At 37.2% G+C, this 26,344-nt stretch overlaps 2 protein-coding genes and 2 long non-coding RNA genes across 4 annotated transcripts; 2 read left to right on the plus strand and 2 right to left on the minus strand.

The window, feature by feature from the left end:
• The first annotated feature begins 612 nt into the window (after positions 1-612).
• On the plus strand, positions 613-2,848 carry LOC149799085 (uncharacterized). Its single transcript, XR_016420867.1, has 3 exons — positions 613-961; positions 1,778-1,942; positions 2,749-2,848. It is a non-coding gene; the product is annotated as an uncharacterized LOC149799085 (long non-coding RNA).
• Positions 2,849-6,236: 3,388 nt separating this feature from the next.
• Positions 6,237-7,381, plus strand: LOC149799086 (uncharacterized). Its single transcript, XR_016420868.1, has 2 exons — positions 6,237-6,403; positions 7,024-7,381. It is a non-coding gene; the product is annotated as an uncharacterized LOC149799086 (long non-coding RNA).
• Positions 7,382-7,532: 151 nt separating this feature from the next.
• On the minus strand, positions 7,533-16,462 carry LOC149799087 (P2X purinoceptor 7-like). Its single transcript, XM_089957025.1, has 2 exons — positions 16,353-16,462; positions 7,533-7,822 (listed from the first exon to the last, which is right to left on the minus strand). The coding sequence occupies exons 1-2, from the start codon at positions 16,356-16,358 to the stop codon at positions 7,535-7,537; spliced, it is 294 nt and encodes a 97-aa protein (XP_089813151.1). The 5' UTR covers positions 16,359-16,462; the 3' UTR covers positions 7,533-7,534.
• A 2,689-nt stretch (positions 16,463-19,151) lies between these two features.
• LOC149799088 (uncharacterized) lies at positions 19,152-25,857 on the minus strand. Its single transcript, XM_089957026.1, has 5 exons — positions 25,725-25,857; positions 22,893-24,188; positions 21,417-21,788; positions 20,773-20,851; positions 19,152-19,744 (listed from the first exon to the last, which is right to left on the minus strand). The coding sequence occupies exons 1-5, from the start codon at positions 25,834-25,836 to the stop codon at positions 19,570-19,572; spliced, it is 2,034 nt and encodes a 677-aa protein (XP_089813152.1). The 5' UTR covers positions 25,837-25,857; the 3' UTR covers positions 19,152-19,569.
• Between the last annotated feature and the right edge of the window lie 487 nt (positions 25,858-26,344).

Here is a 26,344-nt window from a genome sequence, read left to right on the forward strand (position 1 = left end):
ATATATATATATAAACATGGTTTTAATACGTATATATAAATATTTCTTCAAGAGTAGAGGATTTCGCTTCTATACTCTCTAGATCAGTGATGAATTTCCACTCATAAATCAATAACAACAAAAATAAATAATACAAAATAAATATTGATAATCCCCATTTTCTACTTGGAGTAGACATGCTACTTATTAAAAGCCCTTTTGCTTCCCCCACCCCATCACTCTCTCTCTCTCTCTCTCTCTCTCTCTCTCTCTCTCTCCATCGTAGCAGGATACAGAAACAATCCCATAAAAAGCGAGCGTTGTGGATTTTTGCTCGTATCATGCGACGATGTCTCTTGACCATTGAATGGTGGTAAAATGTACAGGTAAACCGCCCAACGGAAAGAGAGTGAAGGAAGATAAAAAGAATCACATGGTCTGTAGCGATGCTAAATTTAGTATGATAATGACTCTTAAAGGCACAATAGTGCAGAGTGTCTGTAATTTTGTGAATGTTACAGATAATGTAACTAGCGAAATGTGTCGACTTATAAGCTGAAATAATTCAAAATAACCTTGAGTTTGAGAAGATTAAATTGGGCAATTGATAAATAAACGAGAGAACATGAATTTTTGTGGGGGCCCGCTTTAATTGAAACTTGTAGGTCACGAACTGTTACGGAAGCCTCACGTGACCACAAAAACGTATACGTCATCTTCGTCCAGTGGGCGGGTTATGAGTCACGTGGTTGTAATTTAAATATCTACTATAAACAAAAATGGCGGACACACGTAAGAGTCAAAAACGTAAAGGTCGCCCGCGCTTGTCGCTTTCCGAGAAGAAACGTCGAAAAACTGTCTGAGAAACCGAACGGGACTTATCAAGGATTCGTCTTGAGGACCAGTTTGTTCGATGGAGAGAATTGATGTAAGAGTTAGGACTGACATCATACACTGAAATGACGAAGTTGTTGTTGGACAGGTAAGCCAATGTCTGTGTTATATGGTGATACACATTAGTTTCCCCAGAATCAAGTGAATGTGATGTCTATGTATAAGTGTTCTCCATTTTTCAATATTTTGTTCCTGCTGTATGTTTGAAAGCACACTGTTTTATTAATACAATGTTTGCACAAGGACTTGCTTTGTAATATGCCCAAAATAGATGTGATCGGCTGATCAAAATTTCACTCGGTGACTGCATTGTGTGTATTGCATGTTGGGGTGGAATATATTATTTATTTTTTATAACAGCGTGCTCATAAAGGTCATTTTGTACACTTGTCAATTATCTTCGTGAGACAGGTTTTTTTTAAATTCGGCGAGGGAACTTAGATATATTTACAAGCGTTATCATTATTTATATCATATCTATCCCTCTCTCTCTCTCACACACACACACCTTAGGTTAATGTGACATGCACATTACTTGCATAAAAGTTTAATAACTTTATCATGTAAACGTGATGGAACAAATAATAAGATTTTATTGTACACCTTTCAACTACTAGTAAATCTATTATAAAGCACTCTATTGACTACAATTACAAAAGGATCTCTAGTCATGCTAGAAAAGGATGTTGTAGTGCTACCATAATATATGGCTGGCAGATTGTTATCAGTTAAAGTTTTGAGCTGCAGTCAAGTTAGTTTTATTGATGTGAATTTTTTTAGATCTATTATTATGTATTCTTGCTTAAATGAAGTATTTCACTTCTAAGTGTTTAACACAGTGCACAAAGAAACAGATTTAAAACATAATTTATAATACAAATGAATATTTAATTCATATTTTAAGGTAAAAAGTTACAAAGAATATAGCAAAAGATGAACCCAAGCATACAGAACCGATGGCCAGTACATTTTCATGCTTCAAATCAACACCTGGCCAAGTGCTTTTGCAACATACTGAGAGAATGAAGACACCTTCAGTATCTGAAGTATTTGCTATTGAATCAGGAAGGTAAAAATGAAAAATTTCTTGCAGATTTTTTTGTGTGTGGGTGGGGGTTGTCTTACAATTGTCATTCTGCTGAAAACAATGATGTAAAAAATGCAATGCTGATAAAGGACATTATTATAACTGCCAGCAGGTTGAGTTCCCACTTCATGATTTTCTTAGTTTGAGTTAAAAAAAAAAAAAAAAAAAACTTGAATTTCGCTTTCTCAGAAGTGGGGTTGGGTATTTCAACTGTGCCACTTGATGCATAGAAAAAGGCATAATTTGAACTGTCATTGTTTTGGTTATGCAAAACAGTTCCAGTATACTGTGCTGGCTAACCCAATAATCACAGCTGGGTTTTTTTTCCCACTCAGTACTTAGAGGACCAGTGATTGTATATTGAAATTGGGTCTACATGCCTCATATGCTTTCTTTATGCCATTTCCCATTTATACATGTATCTATGTCCCACATGCAGTTCTTGCTAACACCCTCTTCCCATTTATCCACTTAGCTCATGATGAATGCACATAAGACATATTTAATTTAAAGACAAAATACTGAGATAACAGTTGAAGTTTGTTTTTGGAAACCACTGGCAGTTCATTAGAACTTTATTCATTAGGACTGGTGATATAATTTATTTGGGATATAATTTACAATACTGTAAGTTCTTTTTAAATTTCATTTTTTATTCTTGGGAATTAAATGACTTGTTGGTTTTCACTCTTTACTGTTATAACACTTTTGAAATTGAAAAGCTGTTTCTGTTTTGATGATTGCTCTTCATGCATTTTTAACTTTATTTTATCTACCTACTTTTTAAGGTTGCCAAACAAATGGATAATATGGCTTTATTACAATGGTCCCAAGACATGAACCAGTTTTGGTTTTCATGCAAGACTGCTTGCAGCTATGGACAATTTTTTGTGAGTTTTCAGTCCTTTTATTTGAAACATATATGTAAACATTTGCTATTGTATACTTTTGTATGAAATCAGAATTACAGTGCATAATCCTTATCTTCTGATTTCTTTAATTGTATTTTTTATCTATATATATTCATCACCAAATCTTCTAGGTATGTAGTTTATTAAAAGTAATTTATTTGAAATGTCAGAGTAATGTGGAATATTGAAGGAACAATGATCTGAGGACAATTTGAATCCTGCTACGCTAACTATTAGCCAGTTCTACAATGTAGCTTTCGCTTTATGATATAAATCATGTTGTCTTATCAATATGGGGTCACCATGACAAAAAAGACCAGCTTTAGGTGCTAAAGGTATTGATTGTGGCATTCTTTCAGAGTATCTTGAGGAGTGTCCTACGTACCATCACAAATACACATGACTAGATCCTCTCACATGGCCAGGCATTAACAAATGTCTTCATGAACCTTACCTGGAGAATAAACAGCTGACAAAGCCTTGGCTTGATGAAGATGATCCCAAGAAGAAAGCCAAAGTGCTGAAAACCTTGGCGCAGGTGCTCTTGGACCAAAGGTTCCTAAACAGTGGAGTATTACTTAAATTTCAGGTATGCCATTTCAGGATTGCAACAATTGCATGGTATTTAAAAGAAAAATGTGAAGACCACTTTAAATATTTTTATTCTCAACTAAATAATATATTACTGTATATATTTACCATTTGAAGATCTGAATAAGTTAGAATTCATAAGATGTGTGCACATGATACACCGCTCCCTCGATAACTCGCGCCCTGATAACTGGCGAACCCGCTTATAACGCGGTGTCCGGCGTAAATCCCGTTTTTTTTTTAAAGAAAATATTTTTAAAAAATGAAGAAAATGTGATCAGAACTGGTGAATGAAACCTTGATATATCGCCCGTTTTATCGTCGAAAATGGCGGTTAGTGCCCGAAAAGTTAGAATCAACATCGTGAAATTTTCAGGTTTTAATAAGGAATCACATATCTTGTTAGATTTTATCCGAAAAAATATTTTCTCAGTTCACTGTAAATAATAATACTGTATATGTATATGGCGAAACAGCGATCAATGAATTATAGTAAATGCTAACAGGTGGCAACACTGAATGAAATGAACACTAATTAAATATGTCTTGTCAGGGGAAATTAGTGTTTTAATCTTCTCATTGTGTTGCAGTGTAAGCAGTATAATCGTTGCATGTTCTCTTCTATTCAGACATGAAAAGAGTCAATTGACCGTCACATCGATGCCCGCGAGCACATCTGTGAGAACCTAATTAAGTGCCGGCTGCGTTTTGATCGACGACTTGGGGAAGTGTTTGTTGCATTGTAAAAATCAATTAAAATAGACCTGTTTTGTTTTATCACGTTAAGTCGGTCTTTTGTATCAAATCAGGTAAAAGACGTACAATACAAAAGTTCAAAGGAATGCAAATCATACATGCATAAACTCTTGTGGTCAATATCGTGTCTCAACATCAATCAATTTAATTGGACCAATCGAACATGGTTTCAAATAGTATGTACTTAATGTCATTAAAGTATATATTAATCAGTAATTTATCCTAATCATTTGTAAATGTGATCATGGAGAGCAAGGGAATCAAGCGAAAGGCGTACTCGGTGAATGAAAAGCTTACTGTCATAGAGAGGGTTCGTAATGGTGAATCAAGATCAAAAGTTTGTAGTGAACTTAAACTTGCCGAGTCGACACTCAGAGGTTGGCTCAAGGATGAGCAGAAATTTCGGGATTATTTGCATGAAGTTGATTCTGATGATGGATTTAAACGGAAACGGGCACGTACTGCAAACGACACAGAATTAGATGATGCTGTGTACACCTGGTTCACACAGCAACGTGAACAAGGTGTTCCGATTTCGGGAACAATTCTCAAGGCCCAGGCAGAGAAAATGGCCAAAACTATGGATACTGATTCAGATTTCATGGCAAGCCATGGATGGCTTTGGAGATTCCAGCGCCGACATGGAATAAAACAAAATTCGTTGTCGGGAGAGATACGCTCAACAAATCAGGCGGCCGCATCTAGCTATCCCAACCAACTCCGAGAGATACTGACCCGTGATGATATACAGACGACCAAGTTTATAATTGTGATGAGCCTGGTCTATGCTATCGGATGATGCCAGACAAAACTCAGATTGTACATTCTGTAACAAATAGAGTCGCATTGGAAGACGATTCCAATTGGAGCACCCCTAGTGTCGAGAGTGAAGCCGATTCAGATGTTGTTCCACCTCCCCCCTCTGCACAGGAAGCAATAGAATCTTTTAATGTTGCCATCCGGTGGCTGGAGACCCAAAATGTTGACTCTGTGAAGATAATTCAGTTGAGAAACCTAAGAGATTTTGCTCGGCGGCAGAGAAATCAACTGACAACACAAAATAAATAAACAGATTTTTTTCAAAACGTGAATTTATATTTGTTAACTGTGTAAAAAACTGCAAATATTGTCGTATTCTCACTCGCGTATTTGTATTTAAATATTTTTTTTTCTTTTTTTTTTTTTTACATGTCTGACGTTTAGACCCATTAAATTCATGGTTGGCAATGGTTTATCTTTGTGAATTTATTTTTTTACATTTTACTCTATCTATCTATCTAACTATCTATCTATCTATCTATCTAGTGATAGCAGAATTTTTTTTAGAGCAATACAAGTTTCGACGTTGTCGTTTTTCGATATGAATGTTATCTTTTTTGATAAAAGAAATCTCGATTCATTTTGAACAAACAATAAAACTAGAATGTATCCAAATCAACACAAAAAGCAGTGACGTAATACACAATGTGTTTAGCGATACACATGTTAAGAGTACTGATACCTCGTGGAATACTGTTTGTTTTTACGATCTTTTCAAGATACTTTATCCAGAAATTAAAGGTAATTTATAAAGAAAAACGAACAACACGTTTATAAAGAAATATTTAATCACAGTTATTTTCAGCACGATTATAAAATGAGTATTTAACAATGCAATCCCCCCCCCTTTCGCCTCTCTCTCTGTCGATCTCCATCTCTTTATTAGTTTTTTATAGGTCCCTCGGTAACTCGCGCCCTCGCTTATAGTGCGGTCGATGTTTTTGGACCCCATTGTGCGCGAGTGATCGAGGGAGAGGTGTACATGTATAGTGACTCTCCTTCTCAAGTCTTTGGTAATTTCAGGTATAATACATGCATATCAGGTATAAACAATTCCATGACACTCTATCAACAAACACTTCAGTAAAGATTTTATGTATGCAAAAATTACCAACAGTAATGATTATTTAATAATTGTATTCATCTGTTAGCAGATTACAAATAACACATGTTACAAGATACATGTTTTTGATAATTGCAGAAGTACTGCTGAGCTTGAAGTTTTTCATCAGCAAATCATGATGTACAGTCCCAAGAGATTTTCATACATCCCTCCTGTGTACAGGATTAGGAATGAGCTAGCTGCTTTGGATCACAATATCCATAGTGGCTGAGGTGTAATGAGAAACAAAAAAGGAGAGATAGTGTAAGCTTGTTTCACTACAGGACATTAGAAATAATTTTATATATTGATTGTGCATTATGATCCCTGCCTGAAGATCAGACGAATAGAGTATTATTCACATGTACAAGTTATGAAAACTTTGTATTAGATACAATTCATTTTGCAACAATTGGCACACATTTATATTTGTGGTAAGGAATCTTAATATTTTCATGCATACAGATCTTGTAATTAGTATTGTTATCATTCTAGTGGATATTTATTTTGATTTGAGCAATGCAAGTCTAATAATTAGATCCAGTGATATGCATAGCACTTTCCCAGAGGAGTGACACACTTTATTAAGGATATATGGGGTTTATGGAATATCCTCAGGACGTTTGGGGTAGATGCTGTCATCATGATGATTACTAGCTAATACCTGTTCATGAAAACATGTTGCTTTCTGAAGGAATGGGCAAAAATGCATCCTGTCTCACATAGTATTTTGTGGATAGAACAAATAAGAACAAAAACAACCCCTCAACAACTCCTTCTTGGGAACTGATCATGAGGCTCTAATATTGGGCAAAAAGTTAATATGGGTTAGCATGGGGATGCTTGTCACACATGTTAAGAAAATAAAATTTTCTTTAAAACAGGCATCGATGTTACAACAAAAAAAGCGGCAGATGGTCTGTCTACCCTTGCAAGGAAAAGAAAACATCCTCACATCAGGGAGTTTATAAAGAAAGCCTTCATCTGTCAACTTGAGGGAAAGCAGGGTATGCAGAGGAGAAGAGAACTAAAGGAAGATGATCCCAGGAGAATTTGTAGAAACCTGGCACCTCAAGAACCACCATCAACTCTAGTTTTGGTGTGGTGAAGGAGATCTCTCGATTTTAGTTATGTAAAATATGAAACAGTGTCTGATATATGGAGGTGTCAGCTAAGGCAGGTTACACTTTATATAATATCCTGAAATATCAGTAGTTGAAAATAAAATAATGTATAATATTGTATCTGCAGTAGCTGAAAACTTTTTATATTGATTATTTATGATCTTCGTGCCCACATTGTTTATAGGCAGAAATGGACTGGTGTTAAAAAAATCTGAAAGCATTATTGTTTGATGCAATATTATGTGCATTTATAAGAAAACAATGAATAAAATCAATTGTATTCATTTATATACAAACTCATACATGCAAGCCTAGAGGGGATGAAGCCAGTGTATTGTCCATCTGGATATTTGTCATGTATCTGCCAGAAACAGCAAGAGGGAATTACATGTCTCTGTCCAGACCACATCCTTCCATGTTGCCGTAGTATGAACTGCCTATAGGTAGCATGACTGTTGGCACTCATTAAGTCAACTTTATCGTTGATGACAAGAACATTTCGTCTGTACATCCTGGACAAGGCAAGTACAGCCTCATCAAGGATTAGATCTTGAAAAATCTGAAAAATTATTCCAATTGTAATATGCTATTTCTAAAATGTAAAAAAATATATTTTAAGAAATAGTAGGAACATGCGCTTATTCAAATGTTATTCATCTTCGAACAGCAAATTCCACTGTGAAATACACGTGGATCAAAACTGCACATGGTTTTTATTTTGACATGAACACTGAGAGTTCCATCGCAACTAGAACTGATAGTTTATGTTAAGATGGACAGCTCAAAGTTTTTGGGGAGCATTTCTAGAAGTCAGAGACTCCTGCATTGGGATCAAATAGGAATGGCTGATTGCAGCTTAGATTTGATTAGTATAGTGAGGTACCCACATTGAATTCAGGTAATGAAAAGAATCTACTCGATGAGTATCAATTGTAAATTAAAACAAAGTCCTTATCATTTGCATTTGTATGCATGTCTGTTTTTGGACAGCTTACAATTTTAAAATTCTTTCACAGTGGTTGCAAAGAAATAACATTTACAACAATCATTTATGTACATGAATTATCAATCTTTGAGAGTCCACCTTGGAAATGGAATTCATTGTAAATGTTGTATTGGAAGAGTAACTATCAAAGTTTTAATTCTGTGTCTAAATTGATGCAGTATTTTGATTTTATTGGTACAAAGTGCAAGTTGTACATTCATAGGCGTGTGCTACACATATCCTGTATACAGAAAGAGGTTTTCTGTAAAGTAGCCAACATACCTGTCAAGATATTCGTACCTTTTGTGATATACATTTTGTACATAAAAATTTTAAGCTTTGGCAATAACACGCTTAAGGATCATATAAAAGATATTGAAAGAATTAAAGAAATTTCAAAATTGCCATTGAATTGAGTAAATTTGTTATACAGAAATCATTTGAAGTAATCACCAGTTCAAAGGTGGAAACATTGAATGCCAAGCAGACTGGGCAATTAAAATTCTTACCCAAAAATGTTAGATCAAATATGAAGAAAAAAAAAGTTTCTTGCAAGCCTTCATCTCAGTCTTAATTCTGGATAAATAAAACAATTTAGGATTATTAAGTCCTTATGTTTATCATGATATTGCACATATAATATTATCTTAACATATTTTGGGGCTTTAGAAATACACATTAAGGCATGCATCATATTTAAAACAGAAGAATAAAAGTGTAGTATTTATTTCACAAGACTTAAATGGCTATATGAATTCTGTACATGTCTAATTTTTTTAAAAACTGCAATCTAGTCAGGTCTAATTGCTGAACTCCAAAGTAAGATTGCATAGACTTTTTGTTACCATTTTGTATTTTAAAAAAATAAAACTAATAAATGTATTACTTAAGTTGGTTTATTAATTAAATTGAAAAAAGAGCAAGTTGACCTTAATAGTATTGAATGTTTGTATGCCACTAGCGTAGATCACTAATACCTATATATGAAATGATTTTAGCTAATCTACCTTTAGGCCCTCATACAAAGGAATTTATCTATTTTAAGTGTATCTCTGAAGCCGCTGTATATATTGGTTTGGAAGAAGGAAATAGAGTTGGCATTTCTAATGTCAACTGGAATACTATTCCAGAGCAAAGTTCCAGAGTACTGGAAACATTTTTTAATAATTCCTTATTTGGTTTGGGAATTTTATACTGTTTGGTAGACATGGATCACAGTTGTGGAGTATTACCAGGTAGCCTATACTTTAATAGTGATTGTAAATATTCAAGAGCACTATTATTGGATATCATGTACATTAATTTGGCTTTTCTCAACCGGATTCAGTCTTTAATAGGTAATAATTTTAACTTACCAGCTAAAATTTCCCTTGCATACTTTCTGGATTGATATAGCCTGAATGCACTTGTTTTAAGATGTGGCAGCTTTGCTATGATTTTATCATTTGAAGTACTCCACACTGTGTTACAGTAGTCTAAATAGGATTGTATGTAACTGTTATAAAATAGTTTTCTGTACCTTATCCTACTGAAAAGCCATAAACTTGAATTAACTTTTTTACTGACATGTTCAGTCCATGATAGGTTATTATCTACCAAAACACCAAGTAGTCTATCATGACAAACCATCTGCAAATTTGTATCCTTCCATGTCAGACATAGTTCATCACTACCAAGATTTGTTCTTTTTTGCCATGTTGAGATAAGTAATATTTTAGTTCTTCCAGTATTTACCACTATGCCATTGCATGTGCACCAGTTGTCCAGTTTGTTTAGGGCATCCTGTAAATAAATTTATAGTTTGTGCTTTGTGTTTTGGATGTCTGACAATGTTGTGTCATCTGCATAGAGATCTGTAGATGAAATTGAGTCCCTTAGTAAAAAGTGGTAGGCCATTAATAAATAGTATCAATAGTAATGGACCTAAAATTGAACCTTGTGGTACTCCATATCTAATTGTTCCAGGTTACAACAGAACATTATTTATATAAACATGCTGTGTTCTCTCACTTAAGTTTGAAGTAAACCATCTAATTGTGCTTTCATCACATTAGTTGATTTTCAGTTTCTTGAAAGAATTTCATGTACACCAACCCATAAACTTTCCTGAAGTCTACAAATATAGATCCTATTATTCAACTGTGATCAAGTGGTTGAAGCCATTTATCAGTTAGAGAGATTAAGTCAGTCTCACATGAATGTGTCTGTCTAAAGCCTGATTGAATAGGGTGTAACAGTAACTGTTTCGTTAAATATGACATGAACGAGTCGTGGACATGTTTTTCAATCAATTTTGACAAGTCTTGGTTGTATTGAAATTGGCTGGTAGTTATCAGCATCATTCTTAGAACCAGATTTGTGCATAGGCATTACTTTTGCAGTTTTCCATATTTTGGGGACAGATGAGGTTGCAATATTTAAATTGATTATGAATGTTATGCTATCTGAAATAGCTGAGGCAGAAGTTTTAATGAATGGTGAACCAATCTGATCAAGTCCTGTAGCTTTCTTGATATTAAATTTACTGAGACATTTTTTAGCAGTTTTTTTATACCTGTGGGATAGAGAAACATACCTCCTTAGGGATTTTTCAGTTCATTATAGTTGTTTTCTGTCACTGGTTCTTTTAACTTAGTGGTAACGTTAGTGAAAAAAAATCACTCAAAATATTTGCAATGTCAGTGACATCAGTGACTTTTGTGTCATTTACCAGAAGTGAGTGAATTTTATTTGTCTGATCTTTGTGTGTTACCCCAATGAGTTCACTGAAGACTTTCCTAATGGAGTTTGTGTTGCTCTTTGTGTTTTCAAGCATTGATTGATAAAAAGCTTTTTTTAGCCTTTTCAATCATACTTGTTATGTTATTTCCCCATACTTGATATTGTGCATGGTTTCCCATAGCCTTCGATTGGTCTCGTGTCTTCATAGTATCTAGAATTTCAGTAGTAAATCAGTTAGGCTGGATTTCATACTTTACTCAATGTACTTTTAGTGATGCATGCTTAGAGACTACATTCATAAATAAATCCTCACTTTTAGAGCTTCACATATGTCATCAAAATTTTGGATAATATTCCATGGAACTTTATATAGGTCATCTTGAAATTGTTATTTACTTCAATTTTGGAAAGATCTGTAAGTGATAGTTTTGTGTGTATGTTTCCTATTTCTGTTGCATTTAACCTTTGTTGTCAAAAAAGTAGGATAGTGGTCACTAAGACAACATTTGGTACATTAACATAAGCCACATTGTTTGGTAGGTTGGTATAAATGTGATCAGTAAGAGTGCTTGATACTTCTGTTACACTTGTGGGCTCATTTTCCAGCTGGACTAGGCCTAATGATTCAAAAATTTCCATCCAGTTACTCCTTATTTGAGTATTGAGTAGGTCCTTATTTACACTGCAGAGTATATATGTTTCTTTCTCCTGTGCATGAACATTTTCTATTTGTTTCAAAGAGTTATTCCAAATTGCTTTGGAGGAAGGTGACCTATAAATGAAACCAACTAGGAATGATTCTGCATTATTTTGAGAAATTTCCACCCAAATACTCCCAATTTCATGTGACCTCAAGACAAGTCGCCTTTCTGCATTTACATCTTGTAATGTATACAAGACCCCCCCCCCCGCCCGCTGTCTCTCTGTCCCTGCATAATGGTTTATTGTAGCCTTGACAGTGAAATCCAGCTCCAGGCCTTCACGAGTGGCGGAACCTGTTTAAACTGACTGCAGAAGGGATGACAGGCGAGCTTCTGGCGCCTCAAAACCAGATGCTTCGGGCAGATGGGGCTCGTTAACCGATTTCAAACCTTCGCTGCCTTGCGACTATACCCTCTTAAAGGAAGGCTAAGGGAGTAAACCCCAACAGAAAATCCGGAGTCGGAGTCCCTAAGGCGACTTGGCATTGATTTCAGTGTCAGCTGGTGCCATGACGTACCGGCTTGTCCTTTCCCTTGGATCCATCAGCTGCCTGGAGAGGGGGGATCAGCTGCATGGGCAACAGTTGATTTTCCATATTACCCTGCCCAAGCTTGCGCCCTGGAGAGGACACTCCAGCTTCGCTCCATAGCGTCGACACAACACGGGAAGCAGCAGTTTACCGGTTATAAGTGACCGCTCGATTGGCGTAGAGCCAGACGCCAGGGATTGCTTCTGACGGTGGGAGAGACCAACATGTTTCACTGGACAGCTACCGCCCGCCTCAAACTGGGCAGCCCCCAGCCAATAAGGTGCTGTCCCGCCACAGTTCGCCTGCCTTGCTGGGTGCGTAAGGCTTAAGGTACGCGAGTACCTGACAAGCGGACTGCAACTACTGCACCAAGAAATAACAAAATAAAAATAAAAAAGAAGACTTCAATCCTCAAGCTAGGTACCTGGAATGTCCGGACCATGCTGACTGGGCTTTCAGATGATCTCCAGACAATCAGTGATGTTCGTAAGACTTCAGTCATCAACGACGAACTTGCAAGGCTCCAAGTCGACATCGCCTCACTACAGGAAACAAGACTACCAGATTCTGGGTCCCTCAGAGAAAAGAACTACACATTCTTCTGGCAAGGAAAGAGCGCAGATGAAGCCAGAGAGTTTGGTGTTGGATTCGCTGTCAGGAACACTCTGCTGGGAATGATAGAACCCTGCCAACAAGGAAATGAAAGACTGCTATCCCTCCGCCTCCACACCACAAACGGGCCTGTCAACCTGATCAGTGTATACGCTCCCACACTAAGATCCGCCACAGATACCAAGGATGAGTTTTATGATGATTCAAACTCGCTCATCGACAAAATTCCCAAGGAAGAGAACTTGATTTTGCTGGGCGACTTCAATGCTAGGGTGGGCGTCCATCATAACTCTTGGACCTCCTGTCTTGGCAAGTTTGGCGTTGGGAAGATGAATGAGAATGGGCAGCGCCTTCTAGAGATGTGCTCGTACCACGAACTCAGCATCACCAATTCATTCTTTCAGACAAAGCCACAGCACAAAGTGTCTTGGAGGCATCCCCGGTCTAAACACTGACACCAGCTGGACTTGATCATTACAAGACGGTCAGCCATGAAGGGTGTGCTTCTTACCCGTACCTTCCACAGTGCTGACTGCGACACCGACCACTCGCTGGTGTGCTGCAAAATGAAGCTTCAGCCAAAGAAGATCCTTCGCTCTAGGCAAGAGGGTCAACCACGCATTGATGTGAGCAAGACATCATATCCAGACAAGGCTGAGGAATTCACATATGCTCTTTCCAAGACGTTTGACTCAGAACCCCCCAACGGCAGTGCCAAAGAAAGATGGGATTACATCAGAGAGACTGTATACAGCACAGCCACACGGATCTTAGGTAAGAAGCAATCAAAGAACAATGACTGGTTTGAGGCTAACTCTGCCACACTCATGCCAGCCATAGAAGAGCGTCGCAGTGCTCACCTGCAATACAAGCGATCCCCCTGTCAGAAGACACTACAGGTATACAGGTCTACCAGAAGCAAAGTGCGGAGATTAGCACGGCAGTGTGTCAATGAATACTGGCTTCAGCTCTGTCAGAGTATCCAGTCAGCAGCAGATATTGGAAACATCAGAGGCATGTACGATGGCATAAAGAAAGCAATGGGTCCCACGAAGAAACTGACAGCACCACTGAAGTCTGCCACAGGCGATACCATCCACAACAAGGGCAAGCAGAAGGAGCGTTGGGTGGAATACTACTCCGAACTGTACTCCAAAGAGAACCACGTGAACAATGATGCCCTCAACGCCATTGAAAACCTCCCTCCAATGGCCGAACTGGACGAGAAACCTACTGTAGACGAACTAAAGAAGGCCTTAGAGAAACTGTCCCTAGGTAAAGCCCCAGGGAAGGATGGCATCACAGCAGAACTCATCAAGTGTGGATGTAGCGTGCTTCTCACACACCTGCACGACCTCCTCTGCCAGTGCTGGGACGAGGGGGCAGTACTTCAGGACATGAGAGATGCTAACATCATAACCCTGTACAAGAACAAGGGCGACAGAAGTGACTGCAACAATTACAGGGGCATATCACTTCTCAGCATCGTGGGTAAACTTTTCGCACGCGTCATCCTGAACAGACTGCAAACGCTTGCTGACAGAGTTTACCCAGATTCGCAGTGCGGGTTCCGCGCAGAGAGGTCCACAATCGACATGATCTTCTCTGTCAGGCAACTGCAGAAAAAATGCAGAGAACAACACAGACCCCTCTTCCTGGCCTTTATAGACCTCACCAAGGCATTCGATCTGGTCAGCAGAGATGGACTCTTCACAATCCTGGCGAAAATTGGTTGCCCTCCAAAGCTGCTAAGCATGATCCAGTCCTTCCACGATGACATGAAAGGCACAGTACAGTATGATGGCTCAACATCCGACCCCTTTGACATCCGCAGTGGAGTTAAACAGGGCTGTGTCCTTGCCCCCACGCTCTTCGGCATCTTCTTCGCAGTCCTGCTCAAGCACGCCTTTGGGACATCCACAGAAGGGATTTACCTGCACACACGATCAGACGGCAGACTGTTCAACCTGGCACGACCGAAGGCAAAGAGCAAAGTGCGTGAAGTAACCATCAGGGACATGCTCTTCGCAGACGATGCTGCTCTAGCCACCCACACAGAAGCTGAGCTTCAGCGCCTGATGGCCTGCTTTGCTAAAGCATGTGATGAGTTTGAAAACAAACGTGATGGTTCCGGACGCGGACCCCCTCCCCCCAAGCATCATCATCAACAACTACGAACTTGAGGTGGTGAGTCAGTTCATGTATTTCGGCTCTACCATCACCAACAACCTCTCGCTCGATGCTGAGCTCAACAAGCGGATCGGAAAGGCATCAACAACTCTCTCCAGGTTGTCGCAGAGAGTGTGGAACAACAGCATGCTGACAATGAGTACTAAGATCACCGTGTACCGTGCATGCGTGCTAAGCACTCTCATGTATGCCAGTGAAACCTGGACTCTGTACGCCTCACAAGAGAAAAGACTGAGCGCCTTTCACATGCGATGCCTCCGACGCATACTCGGGATCACCTGGACCGATCGAGTAACAAACAACGAGGTGCTCGAGCGTGCCAAGATTCCCAGCATGATCACACTCCTCCGCCAACGCCGCATCAGATGGCTGGGCCATGTACGTCGGATGGATGACGGACGGATCCCCAAAGACATTCTTTATTCGGAAATTGCCTCTGGCAAAAGGTCGATCGGACGGCCACATCTCCGCTTCAAGGATGTCTGTAAGCACGACATGAAAGCCCTTGATATTGATGTCAACACCTGGGAAGAGCTCGCTCTAGACAGATCAAGCTGGCGACATGCTCTGATCACTGGTCTGAAAGCCGGAGAGGACAAGCAACGCTTGCTAGCTGATGAAAGACGATCGCAGAGGAAGAAGAAGCAGCTTCAACCAACACCTGACACAACCTTCAAGTGCAGCAAGTGGAGCAGGGACTGCCACTCCCGCATTCGACTACTTAGCCACAGCAGACGCTGCACAACCACCAACTGGGACATCTCTCATGGGCGCAGTTCCATCGTCTCTCGAGACTAACGGATGCCAACACGACAGTGAAATAGATTATCATTGTGGCCAGCATTTAATTTGGTTTCAGGTGAGTCCTAAAACATGCATATTATTTTCCTTGGAAGACAACATTAACTTAATCTGTTCTATTTTTTCCACTATACCTTGTACATTTAAGTGACCCATGTTAAAACCTTTGTATTTAGTTTCATATCAATTATATGCATTTCACCATGCAATGGAGTACTCCATGTGATTGTCTCCATAATACTTTTACCATTTTAGTATTATATAAGGTGGCCATATAAATGAGGTGGCTCTGTATTTTCTATGGTATTTGTGCATAGTCTTCCTTTATCAAATCATATTGGGGTAGGGTGTTGAGTAGCAACAAAAAGTAAAGCAGTTTAAACATACATTGTTTGGTAAAATAACTAATCCTTTAATACAAGTATGCATTTTCTAAGTTGTGCAAAACACTACTGACATAGATATTAGAGTCTTTGCCAAGTTACTTAGTACCAAATATTTTTCAATAGCTATCAATACTTGTTTTGCAAGATATAAATAAACAATTACCCTCATTCTTGTCTGCCTTGTCTGAACTATGTGTAGAGCTTGGTCAGCTCAGTCTTTAGGCTGCACAGCATGTCTTCCTCCTCTCCCCCATCTGGTTTTTCAACTTCTTGTTCTATGCCTCATCCTTCCTCTTCCTCTTCCTCTTAAAGTTCGCTCTAGAATTGAGCTTGAAAGTGAGCTGATTTAAGTCTATCTAATGAATTTTAATATGTAAATGTATTTCATAATTTGACAACTAATATATTCATCATTAGTATTCAAACTTATAGGAATATAGTGCTAACTTTGGATCAGAAATTAATACATGAGAGGTTGTGATTTGATGGAAGTTTTTTGGCTGGATCAGGTCAAGTGTTGGGTGGGGTGGGGAACCAAAATTTAAAAAGGGCCCCTACTTTCCTCGAATGGGCACCAAAGCAAAGTCTATGTGTCTATTTACTCAGTGTGCACAATACCCAATGAACATGTGCAAGAATAAAGCTGTGGTCAAACTTCAGCTGACAAGTGACTGTACGTTTGTGTGTGTGTACTTTTTTATGATATGGCCCCGAGTTTTGAACCTGGATTCCATATTCTAGTCGCAGATTTAAAAAAAAAAAGGTTATTTAAAACCTTGTGTATGTAAAGTATTAACTTGGGGAAGTACACAAATTCTTTTCCGCTTTGTTTGAAACGTCAGAAAGATGGGTGTTAGGGGTCCACTGGTGACAATCTGGTTAGAATTTATAAATTGATTAATGAAATTACTCAATTTTGAGCATTTTTTAAATATTCCTGATGCTTTTCATTTATAAAATTGAGTGGTGGGGACGTGAGGGAGTACGAATTCTACTGGGCAAGAGATAGAGTGAGTACCTGTGGGTACAGAACACGTCGATTTAAATTATTCTCGTACCACAAAAACTTTGAAATATAACTATAAAAGTAGTTCTACAGACATTTCATTGTTTCCTCTCAAAATTAAAATTAGAAAGGAAAAGGATAAGAAGAAAAGAACGAGATCAGAAGAAGATCGTACTCACCGTTGTTGACATTTTGGGCGGTCTCGTAGCGTGGTTGTGTTTTACGTCATCATCTTCAGTGTTTACAATGCGGCCTATAATTATGCAAATTTCGGTCACCGGAATTATGTGTGTTATTCATTCGGGATCTGCCAATCACTGCCGAGCGGGATTATGGAGACGATAGATTCGTTATTCTACGTACGAAGATTTCAGAGAGCTCGTATATCATAACGAGAACCCCTACGTACTTGATATTACCCCAGAACTGCCTTTTAAATAGTACTTAATCAGTTGATATACATAAATGTCTCAACATTTTTGCAAGAAAATTCACCCTCAGCTGCACTATTGTGCCTTTAATCCATTTAAATTTTAGAATTACCTCTTTCTGGTTTAGTTTATATTCCTCATTCGTTTCAATATATTCGCCAATAAGTAAATGGCATGACGTTCAATATTCAGTAAATTAACCATGCTGTTTTTGTAAAATTCTACTTTTTTCATTTAAACCAATTTTCTTGTTTAAATCATTAATGTGCGAACAGCAAGTTGGAAGGTTCACTACCAAAGCGTTAAGTATTCGTTTATGCACACCCCTATACATGTGCATAGCATTTTCGATGTACTTTTTCCGATCATCAGCGGAAAGTCTGGAGCGTTTGTTCATTAAGAGAGATAACTCCGCCAGACTTAGACCGGGGTGATGAACTGATGAATAAATTCTTACTTCGTTACGCGGAACAATTTGTTTTTCTTCAAATCACAAAAAACGTCTTAAAATATACATAAATAGATATGATTTAAAGGTACTTAAGGAACTCTGTATTCTTATAAGAAGATCAACAGTTACAACTTGTACAAAATAAACCAATCACAAGCCTTCTCAGTTTGTTCTGATTCTAGTGTTCTTAACTTTCAGAGCTCCAACATCTTCCCCTTTTTAAAATAAAATAGCATAGTTACACCTCCACAAAACCAATGGCTAGCGAAAGTGATGCCATGGCAGAATTTTGTCTGCAATAAATGTTGAAATGAACCCACGCATATACAACACGCACTCACAAACTTGTCAAACTTAATCATCAAGCAGTTAGTAAAATGGGAATCCCATATTTAAATCGGCAAGCATGTAGTTCAGTCATTGTACAATTACATCATCAACAAAGTTGAATCAAAAGTTCTTCCATGCATGTTACAAATAATTTTCATTTTATTATATCAAAAGGAAAGGAATCATATTTCAAAAGCAACCCGTCAAAATATTTTACTTGAAGATCGGATATAGTGTAATATTGTAAAGAACTGTAAACTAATAGAAGTGTATGAAGCAAGTAAATCTTAAGTCTTCCAAATATTAAAAGAATATTTTATTGTTTTAGCACAAATGTAATATAGAAAAATAATAATGCATGAAAAACCCATCTGAAAGTCAAAGGTGGAATCAAGAAACAGTTTCCGCTGCATGAGGGCTACTTTTAACCTTTTTCAATGTATTTTCACATATAATAATAATACTAATAATAATAATAATAATGATAACAATAATATAAAATGAAACTTCTGTTTAGAAAAATATAAGACAGTGAAACCTTGGTGACTTTAAGCAGTGCCGGATTAAGCTAGTTAAGATAATGCGGGGCCTGTAGCGTATGTTATAAAGGGGCCATAAATTTTAAAAAGATATATATATATATATATATATATATATATATATATATATATATATATATATATATATATATATATATATATATATATTAAAACACATATAATTTTAACTTCCATAGTAAAGTAATTGTATTTTTTCATTTGCTATACAGCCAGATAATACGACAAATATGTCTGACATTTCAGTAACATTATTATTTACATGTAGGTAATTCATAACTTGAAAGCATTCAGAGCGAGGCCTTTGAAAGTGCTTGGCCCGTAGCATATGCTACTTTTGCTACTAGGATAATCCGGCACTGACTTTATGGTGTTCCAAGTTTCCATGCAGTTTTTTCTTTTATCAGACAATTAAATGAAGATGCACAACAAGACAATGTAAGAGTTCCCTCGCACTAAGTCCATATTTCCTCTTTATATTTTGCATCCCCGACTCCCCACCCCCGTAATAAAAACAAACAACACACAAACATATTCATCTTTGACGAACAGGCATATTTAAATTATCAGCATGCGACTATTGGTAATCTCTAGCACATGAAGTTTTACAAATGGTTTACATCCGGCAAGGGGTTGACTTTTGAAGAATTCTGCATTAGTATGGTAATAGCGTCGGTGTGGCTATCTTGCCCTGTACCCTCAGCTATAGATTTGTCATCAAAACACATATTTTTGTAACTATCAGCAGTGCTCCATCCGCTGATAGTTGCTTTTCGATTTCTGAAAATAATAGAATAGATTTATAACAATGAAAAACAAATTGATTGTAAAGTTATCATATAATCATTTCTCAACAATTAAGAAAAAATAAATGAAGCCAAAAAATTGATGTCGTGTTGTTGTTGTTGTAGGGTTTAACGCCATTTTTCAGCACACGATAGGCTATACATGGCGGCCATTATTATTGGTGGAGGAAGAACCCGGAAAAAAAAACCCGGAAAGAACCACCGACCCTCGAGAAGCTACTGGCAAGCTTTCTCACATACCCACATTAGCCGAATCCGAGACTCGAACCCACGCAGACAGAGGTGAGATGGCAGTGATCCGTAACGGAGAGCGCTTTAGACCACTCGGCCACTCGGGGCCCCTGATGTCGTGTTGACAAATGGCTCTTTACGATAACACTAAATTGCAAAACATTTATCCGTAGCAAAATCAATGGTAGGTACAGCTGGTGCAGCCAGTGTCGTTCAGTTCCGTTCCGTCTCGTCCCTCGAGAAGATTGTTTCCGCTAAATAGCTTTTAAAGAACTTCATGGAATCAAGCCAAATTTGCCAGTGTCGTTCAGTTCCGTTCCGTCTCGTCCCTCGAGAAGATTGTTTCCGCTAAATAGCTTTTAAAGAACTTCATGGAATCAAGCCAAATTTGATACAATAGTTTACACTAAGGCCTAGGTCAAATTCGATTTTCACTATTTTCTGAAAAGAATAACAAAGCTAAGGGTACTGTTTGAAATTGAACTTGCCCATTTATTACGATAATTTTGACTGAGTATCCGCATTGCAAGATACATATTTTGCTTTTTTAATAAAACCGAATCTTCGTTTTAATTAATGTATCGCTGTTTGTCAGTCAACGCCTAATGCACACCGACAACTATTGTACGTGATCGGGTCAAAGTGACATACGGCGATACGTTGAGAAAAACATAAATTTGTTCACGAGGTTCTTCTCCCATTCACCCAAAAACGATTATTCACTAAAAACAATTAATGCTGTTTTAATTTTAAGAAAACACAATAACTGACCTCTTTCTTCTATAGGAGATGGCAAGTCCTGCGATGACAGCTAATACAATCGCGATCACGATAGCAACTATTATGAACACTGAAAATAAAAATTCAATTATCAGAAAATGAGAGAAAGAGAGAGAGAGAATATATCTATACCGTTTTTCAGCCGATGTATATAAAGATAGTATGTATTTGTTATCTGTTGACAAAGATATAAAAATTAAAATGTACTGTCATCTCTTGCACTTGAACATATCTCTAGTATGCAATTGTTCTTCGTGAAGACGAATTCCTATGGTGATATTATAATAGACGTAACATTTGGATGAACTGTCAATTAAAACAAAAATCATTCCATTACTTCAAGAGTTAGGGATGACAACCATCTAAAACGTTATGCATACATGTATGTAAGTTTAATGTATACAAGTCAAAGTCTAATGAGTCCTTGTCCATTATTTCTTCTATTTGAGTTCGAACACTTGCTCGCATCGGTGTTTAATAAATTTATGTTAATGGTGTTACTAAATTCTTTCAAAATATAAACAAGACATGTACATGGTTTTGCTTTTGTCCATGCACTGCTTACATTTTACGTCATAATTATTAACAAACCATTTGCGCAGATGTGATCGTGTGCATGGTCACATGATACTCACCTAATTTGTTATATCTTAAAATGTTGACGGTTCTATTAAAAAATGCTTCAGTGTCCTTCTGGTTTGGTAAAGATACAGTTGTGTTAACGTTGCCGTCTGTGATAGGCATACTTTGTATGGATTTTGTCGTCGAACTTCCCAATTTCACATGCAATTTTTGACCAAAAGTCGTTTTATTCTGTGTCACTTTTGTATTTTGTTTGGTGACTCCTGTAACTTTAGCGATTCCAAATTTCACTGGTTCACCTGGTTTCACCGGGACAATTGTTTCCACTGCGACTGTTGTTTCAGAATGTTTGGATGTGGTCACCGTTTCTTTGTTCATTTCACTTTGGTCTTTGGTACTATCACCCGTATCCTTCGTACCTGAAACTGATAAATCTTTCTGAATTATATGAGTCAATTACGGCACACATTTAACAATAGCGACTTTGTTTCTAAAATAATAGGGAACTTGGATTCCTTGAACTAAATAAACTTCACTTTCAACGGTATTAAATATCATGAGTATAATTCATTCATGTTTAATGACAATTCTCCATTTTATCAACAAATATTTCCTGTACATTAAAAAAGAATCCCTTATGGTAATAAAGTATGGAAATTCTAAACCCATAATTTTACAAATGGAGTAATCAATTGCAGTGGTTCCCAACTTTTTGGACGCGACCCAACAACTTGTTTTCTGAGCCTCACCATCCTGTTTCTACATTTTGATAAATTTTGCCACCCTCTAAATAAAAATCCTGGCTTCCTTCCAGAACTGTCGTTACGACCCTGATTTGGGTCGCGACCTGGAGGATTGGTACCACATATATATATTGTAAAGTCCCTGACCTTCTAAAATACATGTCTTTATCTGTAAGAATTTTCAAAGTTATGCGACAGGCAATTCATTGATGCATAATAATCGAAGTACATTACACTTCAATGGGATAAAGAGGTTGCGTTGCACTAATTATCAAGGTCACATACTCAAAAGATTAGCCTTCAGATACATGAAGTGGTGGATCCAAGTTTTTTGGGGGGTGGGTGGGGTGGGGGTGGGAGTTGTTTCTCTTGGGTTTTTTTAGGGCAATGATAATACTGTTGGGAAACTCTCCAGATTAAAAGTCTTTATCAAAAGCAGCTGTCCATTGACGGCAGTGCAAGAAATGTATGGAATATACAATTTTATGAACTCCAATATGTAAGTGCTTGGAGCAAAGAAAGTAGTTAAAAATTAGCAATCTTTCCTTTTAAAATAAGTATAAATGTACACTCTACAAAGCACAGCTTAGTAATTAGTGTAAGACCTATATGCACATCAAATTTGTCGTTTAATACGTCCATAATGATGACAATGGCGTCAGTTTTATCCTATTAAATAAAGCATTGTTCGATTTTTATATTCTTTTGAAACAAGGAGAATATCTTGATAATAAAATTGGGAAATATAAGAGAAAATAAATCATCAGTGTTTGAACTTGATCATACCTGTCTTTGGGGATGCTGAAAATGAAGATATGTATGTCCTGGTTGTAGTTCCGCTAGTACCATCGACGCTATAAGATTGTGTTGATACGTCTACTTCCGCTGTCCTAGTTAGAACTGATGTTACAGCGTATTCGGTCGAAAAGCTAACGTATGCACGTGGATCTTTTTGTTTGGTTGTAGATTCCGTTGCTAGGTCTATTACATTTGATATTTGATGAGTTATTATTTCACCGGATGTTAAAGACTGCAACATCTCGGTGATGTTTCTTTCTTTCATTATCATTGTGCTTGTTTCTTTGGCATTGTCAATATTGCTCGTGTCTGTTGTACTACTTTGCGAAGCGAAATTTGAACCATTTGATGGCATTGAAAGTGTTGTTATTTCTTGATGTGACATTTCAAATACTGATGAGAGTATTTCTCGAGTCCTTGTGCTATTTGTTGTTAAACTGGCGATGCGAGGATTTTCGTATGTTGTTGATTGTACAGGTTGTGTGCTTGCAACTGTGTACTTTGTCGATGTTGTCCCTTTCGATGGTGTTCCACTGGTGGCTTTCACACTGTGTGCCACAAATGGCGATGTGGTTTCGTTTTGGATATCAATCGTAATATTCATCTCAAAGGTTGAAGCAGTTTTCTCAGAAGTGAAATATTCTGGAAGTGTTGTACTTGATATCACAGGTAAAACAGCTTGAACAGTTACGTTCATTTCCAAAACAGCAGTGCCCTTTTTTGCAGTTTGATCCATTAACAATGAACTTGTCCCCGGAAAGGAATCTGTTTCATTATAAGAACTTGTTACATTGTCTTGAACACTAGCAGTTTCCTCTGTGTTACTAACTGATGTATTCATATTATATGCTTCTTTAGTAGATGAGTTAAATGGAGGCGCCACTGATATCTCTTCTGTCGATGTCCCTACTGAAGTTACGGCTGTGGTCTTGACTGTGTGCAAAGATATATTTTCCATTTCGGTTGTGTTAGCTACTGTATTGTTAGTATCTACAGATGTTGACGTTGGTGTTTGTTGTTTCGTTTTGGCAGTCCTTTCTACCTTAAACGCTAATGTGACTTCTGTAGTTGTTGTGTTGGTAACTGCATCGCGTGTTAATGAAGTTGCAAGTGTTGTCGTTGATGTGACAGGTATAGCTACTCCTGTTGGTGCAACTAATATCGTCGATGGAGCCGCTGTATTCATTCTTGGCGCACTAGTATTTTGGATATTTTCGTCAGTTATTGTAGGTTCTGTTGGTAAATAAGGGTCTACACATTTCAGCGCTATACTTTCCGACGAACCTATTAGAATAAAGGAAATATTTTATTTTTCAAATTGGAGAGCATGACCATTCTATGCCTCGTGAGAACTTCGCAAAGCGATGGTACTCATAAAAACCTATTCCAATGAACACTTCAACAAATATGCAAATGAACAGTCTAGATATATCTTGAATTGAACTGACAAAGTTAAAACCAAACTTGCACAGATTATAAATAAAGACAGGAACTTTGTCAATATGTGCAAACAGTTGATTTAAGTGTTTTACCTCTGTTTCTGAGTACTTATTTCACTGCATGTACTATTTTTCAAACTCTCTTTGATAGATTTCACCATTACTATACCGCTGACACGTATTTACCAATACAATAGAACGTTTAATACGTATAATGCCGTTTGACTGTTCTTCTTCTCATTAATATATAAATTTGTCAGAGTTAATCTTTTTGATGAAAAATTGCAGAGAGTTTAAAGGAATGATGCTTACATACCAAAAGTATACCCCCAATGGGAACATCAATGACTAAATAAGAGCAATATTAATTTACATACGTTATGAAATGTATATAAGTTTCTGCTAAAAACAGGAGAGGACGCAAAAAGTCATACGTTGTTACCAATATAACTAACCTTTTTTCTTATGTCAGTCAAAGCAAAGTAAAACAGGAGCTGAAACAAATGAACTGATCAATACTTTCGCTATAAATAATATTGGGCATTACTTAATCATTGGTACTACGATCTGGCGTTTACGGACAGCACCACGAGAAGGTTATTAAGTGCACTGGCTGGACGGTAAACTTGAAGGATCTTTTTGTGTATTATGTAAAACACGCAAATTCGAATGATCTTAACTTAATCACTATTAAACCAAGTTGGATCTAATATTTAGTATATCCTAAGCGTTGATGTTGGCGTAGTTGTCAAATGAAACGATTTTAATTCAGTATGATTTGGTGATCTATTTAGCATGCGTGGCGATCTCGGCTCTGACGTGATTTCATTGGTCTACGGCTCTGCAGCTTGATTTGATTGCAAAGAGATCAACTGTGATCGTTGATGAGCAATAACCGACCGATCATCAACTGGCTGCATTTGTCTATCAAATATTACATAACAGAAATGACAATGAAGCCAAAGTGTAACCAGTCACCACTTAGGAGTGCATCATTAGATAGTGTGTACTGGACTTGGCAGGTTTGGGTGATAGATGAAGGGCGAGTCGGTTACCTATGTAGATTTCACTATGGAAAATATAAATGTTAAGATTTTATTAAATTGGTATCTTGTCTAATTTAAGTACATTTGACCATACACATTAAGTCATACGTCAATCAATATGATACTTGACAAAAAGGTTTGGGGGGTTGTTTTATATATATATATATATATATATATATATATATATATATATATATATATATATATATATATATATATATATATATATATATATATATATATATATATATATGTATGTATGTATATCAGTGTTACAGAAATCGTCATGCCAATAAGATGACTATCTTCATTTCCAGAAAGGCTACAATACCTACCCCAATCTGGTTCTAAAACAAGGCAATAGTTGCTGTCGTAGAACATCTGATCAGTGGAGAATATCAGAGTGCCTTCCTTGTATCGCGTCATATCCACAAAAGTTCCTGACATCAGACAGGCGATATGTAGACCACTTGAGCCCACCTTAATATAAAAATGCTTAATTAAGTGTATTTATCAAAACATGAATGGCATCATAACCTAAATTTCTATGTTAGATTGCTTGATGAGGTTCAGCAGCATTAAATCCAGAAATCATCTTTATTGTAACCGTGTATTGTTTTGACTGACAATAGCAATCTTTGGAAATTAGATCGTATTAGTTGAAGACGAGATCAAATTATCACATTCATCCTTACCCCCAAGTGCCAATAACATATTTGCATTTTGTTTTGTTGCAAAATTATGATAAATACCACGAATCCTTTCATGCAGTGATAGCCAGCTATGCATATTTAAACTTCCGGCTTTATTTTCGTATCTTACTTGTAAATATATTCTGAAATTTAATACAAAACTATGCTACACACACACACACACACACACACACACACACGAAATTTTACCCTAATGTCCACAGCGGAACCGCATCCCATGTAATTGGGAGCTCTGAGCGTCA

Source organism: Sinohyriopsis cumingii, chromosome 5 (assembly GCF_028554795.1).
Source record: "Sinohyriopsis cumingii isolate HCF-2022 chromosome 5, ASM2855479v2, whole genome shotgun sequence".
In the NCBI taxonomy this organism is placed as follows: Eukaryota; Metazoa; Mollusca; class Bivalvia; order Unionida; family Unionidae; genus Sinohyriopsis; species Sinohyriopsis cumingii.